Below are 19,308 nucleotides of genomic sequence, written 5' to 3'. Positions count from 1 at the left end.
CAAGTGTAAAATTTATTAATTTTGTGCCTTTCACAACCTCACCTTTTCTTTCACACTACTCTCCTAAAACAAAAGAAAACCTCTAGTGAAGAATGCTTGTTGAATTTTTCATAGAATATTTTTTGCTTCAAACTAATATTGTTCATGTCTAGTTCTTTATGTAAGACCCTTGTGCTTATTCTTTGGAGCTAATTTGATTGTTTTATTTTAATACTGCATAGAGACCATGAAATGTTAATAGACAAAAAATGTATTAAAAGTAGCCATGTGGGTATTTTTTGAAGCATACTATAGATTTTTTTTAAAAAAAAACTTTACAAGTAATTTTCTCCAAAGTTTATGAATTATTGGCTTTTTTGTCTTAATTATTTGTATGTTACCTTATTCTACAGTGGTTTTTGAGACACTTAGTAACAGCAAAAAAATTGAAGCAGATAACTGTTGGGTCAAGATGAAACTGTAAGGGAAAATGTTATTTTGTAAGTGAAACAAGTTAAGATGGAATTTTCTAGTTTATTTTTATTTGAAGTGTCTGGGAAATTATATCTTGATTTCTGATATTTGTAATTTTATCTTTAGATCAGGATTTCTGTCCATATAAAACTCAAGATTGATGATTCAGCAACCTAGCTTTACACTTTATGTCCCTAAAAACATAAAGTATCATAATGAAGTAATTATTGGAAATACTTATTTACCATGTATATGTAACAGTTCATTTGTTCTGTGTATATGTATGTAATAAAGTGATATGCATGCAAAGGTGCTCTAAAGTACAAAGGCAGGAGATAATTTAATTTTCTCGCATATGTTGCATAAGCTGTAGTTGTTTATCCTGACTGTAGATGCTTAAGGTTGCTAACACTTTGCTGACAGAATCTTTATTTCTGTGTGGGTCTAATGCCTAAGCCTCAGTTTGAGGTGAAAGTAACACTGATTATTTTATAGTATATAGTTTCTAAAGTTAAGAGTGTGACAGTACTAAATAACACGTGACTCTTTTAGTTACTGCTATAGATAGATTATTAATCACTTCCTTGGACCCTAAGGAGCTGTGTGTTTCTGCATGTCTGGATATATATAAATATATGTATCCTGGATGGAGGCATAGTTAGAAGGCACCTGGATTCTTTTCCTAGGAATTCATTTCTATTTTCCTTGTGATTTTATAGTGTTGGTAAAAATTTTTAAAAGATAATTAGTCTTTTTTGTAAAACATGAATCCCCACCACAACTAACTTCCATCTCACTTTTTGCTTTATTATTGTTTATTAATTTTGCTTAAAAGCCTATCAGAAAGTTGCTTTATTCTTAATAATTTAGTTTAATGTCTTCTATTTCTGTATTAAATTTTTTAGTGTAATATATTTTGTTTCTATATTTCTTCCTGATAAGGAGAAGGAAAACACTGTTTGAAAATATGGTAAATTTATTTTCTTTTCCTAGATAACACTTATACCAGTTTTAATGGTTTCATATCTTGTTATAACTGGACTTTTTATTTTAATCAAATAGATTTTGAAAGTAAGTGGGCTACAACTTTAAAAATCAAATCATGTACTACCTAGTTTAATAATTCTTAAGAGAATCACTCATACTTCAATGTAATATCTTTTTTTCTATGGATAATTTTTTGTAAAATTAAAGCCAATTTGTAAGTTTTCTGTTATGTTTTATTGTAGCTATCATTTCACTTAGAATTTCTTGAAAGATAGATAATTCTTCCACATAACTCTGATACCTTGAAAGTAGAGATTTCTTGTATATAACGTTTTTGCCTTTCAAATTAGTTCTTTTGGTTGAGAAAACTAGAATTAACTGAGTCAATGTTAAAATCTACTTATTACTGCAGATTTCTTCCAGAGATGGCTGGTGTAAGAATCTGTCCTTTTTGCCTTAACAGCATTGAGTATTATTTTTTCATTTCGTAAGATATCTGTTCTATAGAAAAGTGTCTGATTGGAATTTTAATATCTATTATGGAGCTAGTTGAGGTTTTTTCATGTTTGATATTTGCAATTCTCTGAATTAGTTATTTTAATTCTATTATGTACAATGATTCTTTAAAGGCTATTGCATTCATATGCCTTAATTTTTATTTACTTACTTTAGATTGGCCAGTTTTTAGGAAAGTGTTTTTAAATCATTCATTTAAGTAATTCATCTCAATCCAAAACTGTCCACTTGCAGGATGTGTAGATAATTTTATTCACACATTTGGTATATATTATGATATTTATGAGGAACTCTTTCTTTTGCTTTTTAAAGTTGTCTTCCAGCAACATTTACAGTGACATCCAGTATGTAATAGGCTATGCCTTTCAGAGTGATAACTAAATCTTATCTTGCTTTACCCATGATATTTAATCAGGTGACTTCAAAGTAGAGCTGAATTAATATTGATGGATTATTTCCATTTTAGTCTTCTTCAAGCAGTGCTTTTTTAAAGTGAAATAATTGATACAGCACCTTTTTTGTTTTAATAGGTTTTATAAGAACACAAATACATATAAATATATTCTCAGTATTTTCTAAATATTTGAGGGTGTTCACTATTTGTATAATTTTATATCTGACCATATGACTAAACTTAATTACCTCAGAATTATGATTATAAATGTTATTTACTTTGTATAGTAATACTTTAATATCTTATCTAGTTTCTCTACTTCTTCTAATGCTAGGGATCACGTGTCTTTGAAAATGTGATTTATTCAAAGAAGAAAGACTGAGTGGTTTGTAATTAGTTAGAAATCTGACATCTAAATACATAATCATAAGCTTGGAAGACTTAGTCACGTATTCTAAGAACAAGGTGATCAAAAATACTTGATCATTTTAATACTCACTTTATCATATTAAAAAGTTTAGTTCATTTATTCAGACTTGGATTGCCTTTAGAAAAATTACTAGAAGTATTTTTTTTAATGATCCCATTATGTACATTTTAGAAATTAGGGCAGAAATGCATACAAAGAGAGTTTCCTGTATGTTTTATAAATTGAAAAGGTTAACAGCTGTTTTCATCCTATGATCTTTACAGAAAGGCAAAGCAAACTCGTTATAGAAAATGTGTTGACATTTAAATAGTAATAACTGTGAACAGATATAACAAATATTTGTTCATAGGTTTAAATATGTAGCTACTGTAGAAAAGTTTTTCTCAAGCTTATGCTACACTTTGATATCACCAGGCTCTACCCCAAACTGAGAATCACTGGGAAGTAGGTTTCAGGCTTTCATTTTTTCTTTAAATATCTCAAGATGATTTAACTGTGTACTCAAGAGTTGAACTTACGACTATAGAAAATGTGTAGTTTTCTAAATTTTAGCTTTTTAGCAAAGTGTTTAGTGATGCCCTTATTAAAAAAATTCTTTAAATTTTTGAGCAATACTTTAACACTTCATTCATGCCATTTGAATCTTTGTATAATTCTAGTATTATATTGTTTAAATAGAACCTTTTCTGTGTGTGTTATGCATAAGATTGAGGAGGATATTTGCATATTGCTGAAAGTTCTGCTTTTCTTTGAAAAATGGTACATTCACATGGTAATACTTAGAAACTTTCTATTAAACATCTCAGTTATTATATAGTAATGTAATAAATTCCACAAACCCAGCATCTTAGGCCAGTAGTGCCCACACTTGTTTTATCTACTTATTTTTTTGCGCCTTTTTTTTTTTTAAAGATTTATTTATTTATTTAAAAATCAGAGTTACAAGGAGGAGAGGAGAGACAGAGAGGTCTTTATCTGCTGGTTCACTCCCTAATTGGCCACCATGGCCAGTGCTGCGCCGATCAGGAGCCAAGAGCTTCCTCCAGGTCTCCTAGAAGGTACAGGGGCCCAAGGACTTGGGCCATCTTGTACTGCTTTCCCAGGCCATAGCAGAGAGCTGGATTGGAAGTGGAGCAGCTGGGACTTAAACCGGTACCTTTATGGGATGCCAGCACCGCAGGTGGTGGCTTTACCTGCTGTGCCATAGTGCCGGCCCCTACTTATTTTTTCTACTAAACTTTAAAGCAAATTCTTCACATCATGATGTGTCATCTCAAATATTACCATAGTCTCTCTAAAACAATCAGATTATTACATGACTATCATACTTATCAAAGCTGACAGTGATTTCTTGATACTGTTAAATGCCCTATACACATTACAGTTTCCTGTTTTCTCAAAAAATGTTTTGCTTTTTAAGATTTATTTATTTGAAAGAGTGTTAGAAAGTGAGGGGGAGAGATCTTCCACCTGCTGGTTCACTCCCCAAATGCCTACATTGTGCCAGGCTTGCCAGGAACTTCACTGAGGTCTCCCACATGGTTGGTAGGTACTTGAATATTTGAGCCGTTAAATGTTGCCTTCCCGGGCATATTAGCATCAAACTGGATCAGGAAGGGAAGTAGGTAGCGCTTCATCCAGGCTGTTTACTAGAGGTATAAATCACTTGTCTCTTATAGCCAGGTGTGAAGAAAAAATAACCTGCAAGTATAAATTTGAGTCACTCAGTGAAAGGATTAACGTTTCTCAGGTTTCTTTTTCTTGGTTACTCTTCTTGTTTATTTTTTTTTAACATGATTCTGTAAGATGTGTAGTAAGAATGAACATCTTTTGTGAAATTATTTCATCAGGATGGAATAATGAGGAAAACCACAAAGCTAGTTATAATAACAAGGAAATATAGCAATACAAAATGTATTTTCTCATATGTAAGTGATGCTTAGTGTACATTTTTTAAAGATTTATTTATTTGAAAGGTAAGGTGGGTAAGGTTTAGATAGATTGATAGATAGATAGATAATCTTCCACCTGTTGGTTCACTCTCCAGATGGGCACAGCGCCAGAGTTGGGCCAAGCCAGAGTTAGTAGCCAGAAATTCCATCCAGATCTCCACATGGTGGCAGGAGCCCAAGTAATATGGTCATCTTTTGCTGCTTTCCCAGACACATTAGTTGATTGGAAGTGACACTCTGATACACGGTGCTGGCATCCCAGGCAGGGACTTAACCCTTTTGTGCCATGACCCTAGCCCTGTTTATGTTTTTAAGAAAGCATGATTCTCTTTAAATGCTGTTTTTAAGGTTTGCAGGGTTTTTGCCCATTTGGTAGCCCCAGAGCTTAGAAAGCACAAAAAGCATTGCTTGGTATTTTCGTGAGTTAGTAGGCTACTTTCAGTTAACTGTTGTCATGTAGGCCATTAAATGGAAATCCTTGTGGAGAAGCTTTTAAGGGTACATGTTTCTACTAGTTTCTAAGAAGTGGGGTCTTTTTGTGTTGTTAATATTAGAAGTGATTAAAAGTTTTTTTCTATAGCCATTCTATGTATAAAAATTTGTCTTCCCTTTTGAAATGCCTAGAAGGATTCTTTTGAGATAGTTTCCTAACCTAAGAATAACTAGAAAAATTACTAGTTTAATTGCCTAGATTTGTTCATGGTATTCATTTTGTAGAAAAGCATTTGAAATACAGCCACATGTTGCATGATAATGTTTTAATCAGCAAATGGATCACATATACATAGATGGTTCCTTAATCATAAAGGAGTTGAAGAATTCTGATCACCTCATGACTGTAGCTGTTGTAACATTGTTACTCAGTGTATTACTTACCTGTTTGTGGTGATGCTAGGGTAAACCTACTGGGCTGACATTTGTATAAAAATACAGCACATACAATTCTAGTGGATAAGACTTGTATTAATGATAGTAAACCTATCTGGTTTACATATTTTTTGTGCTTTTTGTCATTGTTTAGAGTGTTCTTAAAAAACTTAGTGTAAAACATGTTACATCAGTACCCTCCAGCATCTCATTTGTGTTAATTACAGTGTTTACACAGCAATAGAATTGCCTTAATGACTTGTTTTTCAGAATGTGCTCCCATCTTTAAGCAATACATGATTGTACTATAACCTAGAATGGAATTATTTCAATTCGAGTAACCAGTATTATCTGATGGATACAAGTATTACTGGCTAGAGCTTCATCTGAATCTCCCATGTGGATGGCAGAGGCCCAAACATTTGGCTTGGGCTGTTTTCAGCTGCCTTTCCTAGACCATTAGCAAGGACATGGATAGGAAGTGGAGCAGCCAGGACACAAATGGTTGCTCATAGGGAATGCTGGTGTCACAGGCATTGGCTTGACTGTTATGCCACATACTGACCCTATTGTGCGTTATTTTACAGATTTGGAAACTGGAGAACAAAGAGCAGTTTGCTCACATTTTGTCATTTTGAGTTGGTTGAGCCAGAACTTGGAGCGAGTCAGTGTGGTTTCAAAGTCCATGCTTCTGACTAATAAACAGAATAAAATGTACTGTGGATTAGCTAGGCTTTTTAGGCTCCTTTCTTTTCAGTTACGGAATACTTACCTAAAATAATGTCATGTATATAGTAAACATGTATATTCTGTGGCTTTAAATTTCTTTTTTCACATGCTAAGATATTATTTGTTACCAAGTCTATTCATTGTTTAACTTAGTTTTATGATTACAAAAGGAAAAGTGAGTATGGTCCATATATACCCAATCAGAACTGAATACAAATGAGGGATAGATGACATTCAAATCAAAATGTAATAAATTGAATTTTTCTCTTTTTTTTTAAGATTTATTTATTTGAAAGAGTTACACAGAGAGAGGAGAGGCAGAGACAGAGAGAGAGGTCTTCTATCTGATGATTCACTCCCCAATTGGCAACAACAGCCAGAGCTGTGCCAATCAGGAGACAGGAGCTTCCTCCCGGTCTCCCACACAGGTGCAGGGACCCAAGGACTTGGGCTATCTTCTGCTTTCCCAGGCCATAGAAGAGAGCTGGACCAGAAGTGGAACAGCCAGATCTCGAACAGGCACCCATATGCGATGCTGGCGCTTCAGGCCAGGGTGTTAACCCACTGTGCCACAGTGCTAGCCCCTTGAATTTTTTTTCACAAATTACAAATTAAAATGTCACATCTTAATTTTAATAAGACTATAAAAGAATATGACTGTAAAAATCAAATCAAATAACTCATCTACTACAGAGTCATTTGAAATATCAAAATAACCACACATTTGCTAGAAATTCTTCTCAGAAGTAAGTTAAAAGCCATTATTTTACCGTGTTCACCATAACTCTGAAATCTTTGGTTAGAAGTCCTGTGATAATAACTGCACTGTTTTGTAACTAGGAAGTTAGAAACTGTGCTTGGAGTGTTACTTCTCTGGATTAGAAAATGAAATTGTTCTTTGGATTAGTAAATTGCCCTCTTTTTACGGCTGAATCACAAAAATGTTAGCTTAATTTTTAAAAAGAAGAATACAAAGTAGAAGACTCTTAGTTTAGGTAAGATATAATTGTGAATCTGAAGTAGGACTATGAAGTGAGAATACAGAGTAAGAACCAAATGTAGGAAAAAATTCAACATAAAAAATAGGACATGACATCTTATTGATCTGATTACTTACAAGGCATGAAACATGTGGAAGAGTTCCCTAGACATTAGGAAATTCAGTGTAGGACTTGGGCAAGTGTTCTGTTGGGTTGTGAATTCAGAGGCTAGAGGTGTGATATTTAAAACTTACAGATTTCCTAGCTATAAGAGAACAAGAAGATTAACATGTTGAAATTAAACTTCAGGTGGTACACATTCATTTTGTAGACACACACAAGATTAGGGGATCATGTAAGGATTAAAATTAGAAATGACTGTTCAATGTAGTAGTTACCATATGATCATTCATAAGACTAATAAAGATTAAACACAGTTTTACATGGTAGACAAAGTAATTTTTTAGGAAACATTACAGTGAGAGAAACTATGAAATTCAACTTCAGATGTTTTACAAGTCCAGTAAAAATTGAGACTGCTGCAGTGATTGAGAACTACATTAAAATAGCAAGAGTAGTTTTCTTAAGTTATCAACCTAGGAAAAGAGAAAATAATGAAACAAAAATGTACTGGTAGCACTGGGACTGGCCTTCTGGCATAGTAGGTAAAGACACGGTCTGCAATGCCGGCATCCCATATGAGCATCAGTTCAGGTCCCAGCTCACTGCTAGTGACCTGGAAAAAGCAGTTGAAGGTAGCTCAGGTGCTTAGACCCCTGCAGCCCACATAAGAGAACTGGATAAAGTTCCTGGCTTTGGCCTGACCCAGCCCTGAGTGAACCAGTGAATGGAAGATCTCGTTCTCGTCCTCTAACTATTTAAATAAACCTTTGCACCAAAAAAAAAAAAAAAAAAGTACTGGTAGTGTGAAAGGCAGATGGTAAGTTTCCCTTTTTTCTTCTTCTTTTTTTTTTTTTTTTAAAGATTTAGTAATTGTTTTGAAAGAGTTACACAAAGAGAAGGAGAGGCAGAGAGAGAGGTCTTCCTTCCACTGGTTCACTCCCCAATTGGCTGCAATGGCCAGAGCTGTGCTGATCCGAAGCTAGGAGCTTCTTCCCTGTATCCCATGCAGGTGCAGGGGCCCAAGGACTTGGGCCTTCTTCTACTGCTTTCCCAGGCCATAGCAGAGCTGGATCGGAAGTAGAGCAGCCAGAACTCAAACCAGTGCCCATCTGGGATGCTGGCACTACAGGTGGAGGCTTTACCTGCTATGCCACAGTGCTGGCCCCTTTTCTCTTAAAACACTTTTGATCTGTACTACAGAACAGGAGGAGGAGGACCATTTGGCATAATAGGGCTGACTTAGCACAATGGCCTAGAATAGTGGTAATAAGTGGAAAAATGAGGAGACTGAGTTCATACAGTGGTAACAAGTAGGGACCTCACCACTTCCATTACCTCATTATCAGAAGGAGGTACGTTATATCTATTTTGAGGCCCTTCTTTTCTCAGTATATAATTAATAGTCTTATTTTTTGTTTTTGCTAAAGCACAACTTTATTAAAAATTTAGCATTTCATAGATTTTAAAAATCTCTAGCCTAGACTTTTAATTCTCAATTGCCATTTCAGATTGATTTTAATTGTTGATTTTCTTCATTCTCATTGACTATTGTTTGGTGATGTGGCTTGGTGTTCTAAATGATACTGTGACAAGTTATTCACATTGTAAAACATGGATTCAAGAAAAAATATTTTAAAGCAGTTGTACTGTTAATACTTAGTTTTTTTCAAACAGGTTTTCTACCACCTTTGAATTTTTTTTTTTAAATAAGTTGCATTTAGATTATCCAAATACATGTTGGCATGGTAAGATGTATTTTATTTATTTGTCTACTTACATTCAAAGGTGTAGAACAAAAGACAGAAGTCTTCTCTCACAGGTTTAATCCCTGTTGAAGCCTGGAACTCAGTCCAGGTCTCCACAGTGGTTGACAGCAATCCAACTACTTGAGCCATCACTTGCTGCCTCCCAGGATACTCAGTAGCAAGAAGCTAGAATCTGAAACAGAGCCTGGACCTAAACCCAGGCAGTCTAATGTAGAATGGGGGTGTCTCAAGTGGCATCTTAACCACTGTGTCAGACACCCACCCCAGGATATATTTTAGAAGCAATAGTTTTTCCTGAAAATAAAGTCTTCGGTTTTACTTGATATATTTAAAAAAAGATTGAATTTAAGTAGATTGGTAATTTATATATGTTTTTATGAATTAGTACTGTTTTGAGATGTCAGTGGAAAAACACGAGTAAAAAGTGACTTAAGTATCAGTAGTTTATAATTTACATACCTCAGTATTCCCTTTTTAAGAATGTATATCATGTATTACAGCATTTCATGTGAATTGAATAAATACATATTTTAAATTGCCTAGTATTTTTTGAGCCCTAGGTATATACAAAACACCATACCAAGTATATATAGTACTGGTCTATATATTGTTTTCCAGAGATATTCGGAGTTCCTGTGACCCTGTTATGGGATCTACAAAGTCAAAACCATTTTGATGATAATCACAAAACACTGTTTACCTTTTTGATTCTCACACTCTGATTTATGTATAATGGAGTTTCTGTGTTACTGTGAGGGCTAATAGAATTGTTACTGTGTATTCTTGTGCTTTAAAATGTTCTTGGTTTTATTTTTTGATAAAAATATATATCAATAAGTACAACTCATATGCAAAAGCTGTTATTCTCAGTAATTTTAAGAAATCAAGACTAAAAATTTTGAGAATCACTTCACTGTGGGATATAAAGTTCAAGATGATTCTAATGAAGAGGCAGTATGTGGTATTTTAATAAATAGGAGATGTGGTTAGAGTCAAAATAGGAGCAGAGAAAATGCTAGAGGTTAGCGGATTTTTGAGATTAGCTTTGGTAATTAATTGTTCAGTTAAGTATTTCTGGATAAGTTGTTCCTCAGAATCATTTCTTGTTAGAAGTGAAAATGAGACCAGCACTTTAACTAATTTAAATTTTATATGTGGTTCCTTAAGTGTCACACAAAAGGAATTTTGAGACTTGGTACTGAATTTTTTTTTGCTTGCTGTGTATTGTTACTGTTTTCGTTTTGCTTACTTTTTTCCATTAAGTGTCATAAAGATGATGGAATTTTATAGAATTTTAAATTGCTTTTTCTACTAAAAGGTAGCCAATTAAAGGAAAGAAAAGGAAACAAAAAGGTGATTTGACTGCATGACTGGACTACATCTGGAACCTCTGTTACTACCAAATAATTACACCTTCAACTTTAGTTGAATACAGTGTGCCATTTAGTCAAGCTATCTGAAAATACTAAAGAATGTATTTAAAAAATGTGGGAAGATAACTTTTCAAGAGCATACAAGAAAGTACTGTGTGGGAATGCATGCCTAGGAATTAGTGATTTGTCTTCTAGCTGACTTGGCAACAAATGAAAAGAATCCATTGAATTTTAACTAGAGACAACCTATGCATTTAATGAGAACTGTAACATGCAGAAGTTACTAATGCAGTAGAATAGATGGTTGAAAAAAATCCACACTGGTGTGTTGAAAGAGGCACTAAAGAACACTGTGCCTTAGTAAATACTAGATGTGAGAATTTCCTATTTTAAAATTAGATTATTTTGAATCAGTGGGGTGAAACGAGGTTGTCCATGAGGTGATAATTGTGAAACCTGGATTATGGGTACATGGGGAGATTCATTATTCTAATTATTTTGTGTATGGTGGAAAGCTTCAAGACAAAAAGTAAAGTTTACAAAAAGTGGGGAAATCAGAAGAAAAGGATATCCCTGCAAAAAGTTTTCAAGTAAACTCATCCAGAGCAAGAGTATAAATGAGAAACTCATTACTGGAGTGATCAGAGAGAAGATAAAAGGTTGAATTAGAAAGAGATTGAAGGGAAAAATTTTGGAAGTCAAAGAGTTAGATTGAGTTATGAAAGTTGGGGAGGGCATTCATTAAGTGTTAAAGATATCCATTAAGATATTCTCATTGTGGTACCTGGATTTGATACCCAGCTCCCACTCCCAACCCTAGCTTCCTGTTAATGCTAATAATGAAGGCCCTGGGAAGCAATGCTAAAGACTCAAGAAACTGGGTTCCTGCCATCCAGGTGACAGACTTGGGTTGAGTTCCAAGTTCCCAGCTCCCATTGTGGCCCTGGCAGTTCAGGTGTTTTTTAAGTGAACCAGTGGATGGGAGAGTATCCTTCCTCTCTTCTCTTTTCCTTTACCCTTCCACCCTTCTCCCTTCTCCCTCCCCCTCTCTTTCTTTACCCTGTCTCTCTCCCTCTACATTTCATCCAGTCTATGCTTCTCAAATTTTTAAAAGCTAAATAATCATGAGTCTTAATGAAACCTTAAGATTGTCATTTAAGTCCTGGTAGTTTCTATAAAGTAGAATTCTAAAACTTGGGGCTGGCATTGTGACACAGTGGATTAAGCTATTGTTTGCAATCCCAGCATCCTGTATTGGGGTGCCACTTCGGGTCCTGGCTGCTCCCTGCTAAAGGGACTGGGAAGGCATCAGAAGATTTCCCAAGTTCTTGGACCCCTGCCATCCACATGGGAGACTATGATGGAGTTCCAGGCTCCTGCTGGAAAGCAGACAAGCAGATGGAAGATGCCTCTGTCTCTCTTTGTCTTTCTCTCTCTCTCTCTCTTTCTCTCTTTGTGTTTCAAATAAATGAGTAAATATTTTTAAAAGTCGAAAATTTAACTGAAAAAATAAGATCTCTAAAGCTAAAGGTAACAGCAGATCCTTGTGAAATGCACAAGAAGACAAGAAGAAATAAAATGAAGTTATGGAACAACAGTGCTAAGGGCCAGTTCTACCCAGGTATGTTGTAAAGTCTACTTCATTTAGATTGTGTGTGTGTTCTCTATCATGGGAAGACGTAAGTGAACATAATTCATTTATTTAGTGAATACTTGGAAACAGGCTAGTATATAGTAATAATGGGATGAAAACATATTCCGATTTTGTTGGTAATTGAAAAAGGGATAGAGGATGCAGAGATAAAAGGAGATTCTCTCTAAATAAATTATATTGAAGATATGATGACTTAATAGGGCAACAGTAAGACTAGAAATTAGACAATAGAAATAAAAAGGACTTAATAGGCGAGAGGAAAATACTAAAATACAGCAGCTGTGCAATATAATGGTTTTTTTGATCTTTGTGCTTAGTGTTGGGAGTCAATAGCTACTCAGGTGTGGAACTAAGAAGACAAACATTTTACTCAGATTTTCTCTAGGTCTTTTGGAGTGGGTGCTTAGCCCAGCGATAAAGATGCCTGCGTCCTGCATCAGAGTACCTGGGTTCAGTTCCCAGCTATGGCTCCTGACTGCAGCTTCCTACCAATGCAGACCCTGGGAGGCACCGGTGATGACTCAAGTAATTAGGTTCTTACCACCCACATGAGAGTCCTGCATAGTGTTCTCAGCTCCTGGCTCACCCTGGCTGCTGTTGGGGGAAACAAATCAATGGAACGGAGTATACATGAGTGCTCTCTCTATCTTCTTACTCTGGCTCTCATAACTTTAAAAGATTTTATTTTATTTAGGTCATTTGTATGATTTAAATGGTGCTTATGGTAATTTACATTGAACCTGAAGGACTTTCTGTATTTGTTTTGTTAAGTGATATTGTCCAATTTGAACTGTGAGTGTATGAGGAAAATAGCACTTGTTAGATAAAAGTTTGAGTTACCATTGTGTTGAAGGTAATTTTTTTTACATTTTAAATGTAAAAAACATGTATATTTGACATGTCTGTATGAGCCACAGGAGTGAATTTTTCATCTCTGACTTGGAAATACATTCTTTATGTTTTGTTTGCTTTTTCATAGGAAAATGGAGTATTGTGTATTTAATATGTTAACATAATACAGGTAGGTACCTTAATTCAGATAATTAATGGTTTTGTTGGAATTGTTATTTTTCTCTAAATATTGCACATCAACGAATCATTTTTCTTAACATTGTAAAAATTAACTTTCAGGAGCCATTTGGAATGGTCAGCTGTAAGCCGTGCAGCCATCCTGCTTGAATGGGTGTGTGTAACGACTTGTGTGTGTTTCGTAAAAACATGCTTTATTTTAAAATTAGGGCTTCCTGTTGCAGCTGTTCCAGGAGCTCTGAGTCCTTTGGCTATTCCAAATGCTGCTGCAGCAGCTGCTGCAGCTGCTGCTGGCCGAGTGGGCATGCCTGGAGTCTCAGCTGGTGGCAATACAGTCCTGTTGGTTAGCAATTTAAATGAAGAGGTTAGTAAGATGATTTCCTAATGTTATTAACTCCATTTCATTTGTGAAAGTTTTTCATGTTTATTTCATTTTGCACTTGCCTTTCTTTTATGTACATTCATTAGCCAAAGTATTTTTTTGTATGTTTCTACTTCTGAATAAAATCTACGTACTTGTTTAGGTAATTCTTTATTTCCTTAGACAGTCTTATTTCTTTATATATATATATATGTATGTATATATTTTTAACATAATTACCTATTTTTCCTAAGAAAAATATGGTGAAGTACCTTAGTTTGGCTTTTTATCCTTTTGTTGTTCTCAAAGGCAAATGTGATCTAATTTGCAAATTTAACTGTAAAACAATTTTGCCCTTTGCCTTTTCTAATTATTTGCTTGTTCATTTCATGCTTATGTGTCATTGCATTTTTTTAATCTTATTTTATGTGAACTACTCTAATACATTTTTCTTTGAAGGTTCTTCCAAAGATCTTGACGAGGCACTCTTCCAGTCTTTCTTAGTAATTTTTTCTTTGCAGTTATTAGTCATTGTCTTCTAAATATTTTTCAACTTTATCTCCCCCCTTTGTTAAATGAAATTTATTGTTATTTTCTTTAGTTGTACATTTTATGTCTGGTATATTTTATTTTGATTGCTATAAAAGCTGGTATGAAATGTGGGAATCTCAGTGTATCATTTTATAATGTACAATTCAAATATTTAATTTCAATTGGCCTCTGTTAATATGAACATCAAACTTATGGAATAGTTTAGTACTGTTATCATTCACAATTTTGCATGCTAAGGTGTTTGAACCAGAGTGCCTTTGTTTTTATTTTAAGACTTTTGCCTGCATTTCATAACCAGCCATGCTTATGCAGATAAAGTTCAAAGTTTAAAATTCCTATGCATGCTTTCCTACCCTATGTTGAGATGAAATGCTGTAATTTACTCTTTGATATAGATGTACTTTACCCATATTTGTCTTGGATGACTACATTTTACTCAGTTTTTCTTGTACAGTACATAAACCAACCATTTTCTGACCAAATTCCTGCATTTCCTATGTACTGACCTATATTTTATTTTTTTTTTTGTTCCCCAATTCCTTATTTTTTTCTTCTGCATTGCTGTTTCCCTTCCCCATTTCATCCTTTTCCCTGTGTGTTCACCTTCCCTTTCCTTGTCTTTTCCCAAATGCCCATTCCCTTCCCTGTCTTATCCTTTATTTTCCTTGTCCTTGTCTTCATTCCCTGTCTCCATTCCCTATGTTCATGCTTCTGTGCTTGAACAAATGTTCCTCGGACCAACTTGCCCCAATTAACCGCCTTGAACCATGATCCATGACCACCTCACCATTCTGCGGGAACCACCCTTCGTTATGGATGATCTGTTCATCTCCGCTCTTCCTCGACTCTTCTCTCTTCTTGTCTTACGCTGCTTGCTCTTCTCTCCTTCTAAAGATGGTTACGCCCCAAAGTCTGTTTACCCTCTTCGGTATGTTATTGTTAGCACTATACTTTTATTATTGATTTGATTTTTGTTTCACCTTAATTCTTATTTGTAGCTAGCACTTTGGCTTAAAGTTGAATAGTAAATCTTTTGCTATTTTTCTTTGCTATTTAAAACTCTCCATAGACACAAAATTTGTTTTAATGCATGCTGATTTATTTTGCATGGTCTTTAATTTAATATCATTCACATAGCTTTGAGGGTTTATCAAAAATTATTCTTTTCAAAATTCACTGTTCAAAATCTTGATCTTCTTTATTCATTTGTGAGAATGATGAGGTTGAATGCGTGATCATGTTGATGTCTGAATGTTTCATTGATATGTCAGAATTATAGTCTTTAGCTGACTTGCACGTAAAATTAATTGCACTCTTGGATTACCTCTCTGTGACTCCAAAAAAGGTGTTTATGGAGATGTGCAGCGTGTGAAGATTTTGTACAATAAGAAAGACAGTGCGCTAATACAGATGGCTGATGGAAACCAATCACAGCTTGGTAAGATTAAACTACGTGTTATCTATACATTTCCAATTCTGGTCTCAAACATATAATGTAAATTTGGGAATAAAAAAAAAAACCCTTTTATATCAGGTAAGTATTTGGCTAAATTTACTAAGGGAAGAAGTAACTTGGAAGATTTCTTTTAGAGCAAAGAAAACGAAAGTGCTTACAAAACGAAAAACCTACATAAATGGTAAATCTATTTGGGAATCTTTTTTTTTTTTTTTTTTTTTTGACAGGCAGAGTTAGACAGTGAGAGAGAAAGGTGTTCCTTCCATTGATTCACCCCCAAAATGGCCGCCACGGCCAGTGCGCTGCGCTGATCAGGAGCCAGGTGCTCCTTCCTGGTCTCCCATGCGGGTGCAGGGCCCAAGCACTTGGGCCACCCTCCACTGCCTTCCTGGGCCACAGCAGAGAGCTGGACTGGAAGAGGAGCAACTGGGACAGAATCCGTCGCCCCAACCAGGACTAGAACCCGGGGTGCTGGTGCTACAGGCAGAGGATTAGCCTAGTGAGCCACGGCACCGGCCTTGGGAATCTTAAAACGGACTTTGGTCACATTGTACTTACATCATTACTTAGATAAATAAATGATGAAAAAATCTAGGGACACATCTGCCTATCATACTGTCATTGACTACAAGTTTAAATATGTGCTTATAATTCTGTTCATTGAGATTCAAGGATGATGGTGTCTCATGATGGTGATACTGCATTCACAGTGTCATTTGAAGTTAGCCATTTTAGATATAGAGGCTGATGTATTTTGCTATTATAACTATATGAGATTCAAAGATCAATAATATGCACTAGACTGATTTTGGAATCAGAAAAGTTTGAATTATAGGATCAAATAGGTAAGTTTTGATTTCAAACATAATTTAAATATGAGTGTTGCTTGGCAGTGATCTTGGCAGCTCAGGTGAGATATAAAACTACCTCCATTTTTAATACAGTTATCTATTTTAAATGAAAGGAATATAAAAGTGGCCATCATATCATAGCGTATTGCTTCCTTTTCCTTTGTGTTGTTACACTTACATACTCCTGTGAGATATTTTATCTTCCCCCACCCCCTTAGTAAGATTTATTTATTTATTTGAAAGAGGGACAGAGAAAGACTGAGCTTCCATTTGCTGGTTCACTCCTCAAATATCTGCAACAGCCATGGCTAAGCCAGGCCAAAGCGAAAAGTCAGGAACTTCGTCAGTGTCTCCCATGAGGGTGGCAGGAACCCAAGCACTAATGCCATCTGCTGCTGCCTCCCAGGCACTTTAGCAAGAAAGTGGATCAAAAGTGCAGAGTAGCTATGACTTGAACCAGGCACTCTGATAGGGATTATGGGTGACCCACACAGTAGGTCAGCCTGCTGCACTATATTGACTACCCTATACTGTTTGTTGGTGAGTAACGTTTGACAATACTTCACAGACATCAAAGCATTCTCAAATTTTCATTTTTTTCTCATTTGAAGTATGAGTGGCATTACACTCAGTAATAAGAGATGCCAACTCCATATGGTTAAGAATTACCTAAAGTAAAATTTAAACATTGTTCTGGATGTTTTTTGGTAGGATTGGACTGCTGTAACAGAATAACACAGCCTGTGATTTAAACAAAAGAAAATTATTTTCTGAAAGTTTGGGAGGTTGGAAGTCCCAGATCAAGGTGCCTAGCAGATTTAGATTGTGATGAGGGCTCTCTTCCTGGCTTTTTACAATGACCACCATCTCCCTGTGTCTTTACGTGGTCTTTCTACTGTGTAAGCATGAAGAAGAGAGTTCTCTTCCTTTTGTGAGGACATCAGTTCTGTTGGTTTAGTGTCTAACCCTTATCACCTCATTTTATCTTAATTATCTGCTTAAAGGTTCTATCTTTAAAATCATACTTGGGTAATGCTTCAGCGTAAGAATTTTGGGAGGACACATTTCAGTGTGTTACAAAACTATCCTTATTTTACAAGATATCACTAAAATTCTGACTTGCAGATAGCATGATACATAATTTTTTACTATAGACAACAGTCATTTTTTCCCATTGCTGCTAGGGTAGATTCAGCTTTCAATAAGTATAATGACCTTAAAAATGTACTCATCCCCAGTGCCTTTAAAACACATACCCTCAAGTACCATGCAGATGTGCTGTTGAGACAGGTAAATAAGACTTAAAAAAAAATCTAATGTACTTTGTTTATGGGTTCTTGTTCTTTTAGTTTTTCATTTGACTACTCAGAAATACTTACTGCGTTATTTTATAGACAGATGTCTTAATGCTTTTGCATGGGAAGAAACAAATGGGAGAGTCAGTAATGTTTAAATATGAATAGTATTGTTTTATCACGCTAAGTCATTTCAAACCAGAGTTTTAAAATTTGTGATCATTTGATAAACATAAGACTGTTTGATATAGTACTGTTTGATATAATACTGTAAGGAGTGAGATATTTTAATAATAAATTCTCACATTTAAAAACAGAACACTGGCTGTAGGCATTTAATGCAGCATTTTAAGATGCTGCTTGGGACACCTACATCCCACATCACAGGGCCTGCGTTTGAGTCCTGGCTCCACTTTGGATTGCAGCTGTCTACTAATCCACACCTTGCGAAGCAGCAGGTGATGGTTTATGTCATTGGGTCCCTGCCATTAATGTGGAAGACCTGGATTGAATACTAGGCTCCCAGCTTTGACGTCACCTAGCCCAGACCTTTGTAGGCATTGGGGGTGGGAAATATATCCTGCAATTAAATAAAATTTTTAAAAATACATACATAAAAAATAGAACACTTGATTTCCAATGCCAGAGAGTAGTTCTGTCATGGTAAAAATGATTATATGGTTTCTCAAATTTACGTTTTTAAGAAATACTTTAAAAAGAATGCTTTTGACTGCTGATTCAAGGTGTAATTGCTAGCTCTGAAGTAAACTTACTTAGTTCTAGTTCATAATAGACCTTTACCTACTAAATTCTGCAATGTATTCTGTAAAATATAAGTAGAAATCATTCTAGAATAGTGTTGTAAGTTTGGGCACTTTTTAAAAACGTATATGTTTATACATATATACATATTGGCTTTCACTTCTGCAGTTAGGAAATCAGAGTTCCATGTGAGATATTGCTGCTCTCTTAAGAGGTCTTGAGATCTTTCCTCCCAAAATGAATAGAAAGGTGAAAAAGATAATACATGGAAAAGTATAGAAATTATGATAGAATCAAGTTAAAAGAAAAAACAATGAGAATTTGAGTCCATTTGAGTCCTTTGAAAATAATTATAAAATGCAAAAATGTCTCCAAAGACTGGTTTTTTAAAATAAGAGCAGTGATATAAATATTTTGTAGAAGGGAATACTGTCAGTATAGCTCCATTTCCATATTACATAAACCTCTGTATCAGTAAATTTGTTCTTTTAAATTTTCATTATTCATTAATATCCATCTTCAGAAATGGATTGAAAAAGGTCAAAAATATTCAACTAAAAAAGTTTAAGATTCCCACTATTTAAAACCTGATTCACATAAGACTAGTAATGTTGATAAATTTCTTCTGCTTAGTCATTGTATACTTCAATTTTTGACTTTTTTTTTTTTTAACTTAAAATCCCTGGTATTTTAGTTAACTCCTTTCACTTTCCCTTCTCCTTGAGATCTTTTTTGTCAGCAAGCACCTTGAAGTAGCCATTAGTTTTGTTTTGCTTTA

At 34.9% G+C, this 19,308-nt stretch overlaps 1 protein-coding gene across 8 annotated transcripts in view; it reads left to right on the top strand.

The window, feature by feature from the left end:
- The window catches only part of PTBP2 (polypyrimidine tract binding protein 2), an 80,954-nt gene that overhangs the window by 56,978 nt on the left and 4,668 nt on the right, over positions 1-19,308 (top strand). For 2 of the 8 annotated variants that reach the window (XM_008264836.5, XM_002715844.6), the window contains exons 9-11: positions 13,463-13,617; positions 15,061-15,094; positions 15,512-15,604. In XM_008264836.5, coding sequence (XP_008263058.1) covers positions 13,463-13,617; positions 15,061-15,094; positions 15,512-15,604 — 282 coding nt within the window. The remainder of the gene's footprint in view (positions 1-13,462; positions 13,618-15,060; positions 15,095-15,511; positions 15,605-19,308) is intronic. The other 6 variants (XM_008264838.5, XM_008264837.5, XR_016237166.1 and 3 more) reach the window with 3 other exon arrangements.

This window comes from Oryctolagus cuniculus, chromosome 7 (genome assembly GCF_051225735.1).
Source record: "Oryctolagus cuniculus isolate XC-2025 breed Fujian yellow rabbit chromosome 7, ASM5122573v1, whole genome shotgun sequence".
In the NCBI taxonomy this organism is placed as follows: domain Eukaryota; kingdom Metazoa; phylum Chordata; class Mammalia; order Lagomorpha; family Leporidae; genus Oryctolagus; species Oryctolagus cuniculus.
The sequence above is the reverse complement of the archived record's forward strand: the minus strand, read 5'-3'. Positions and strand labels throughout refer to the sequence as shown.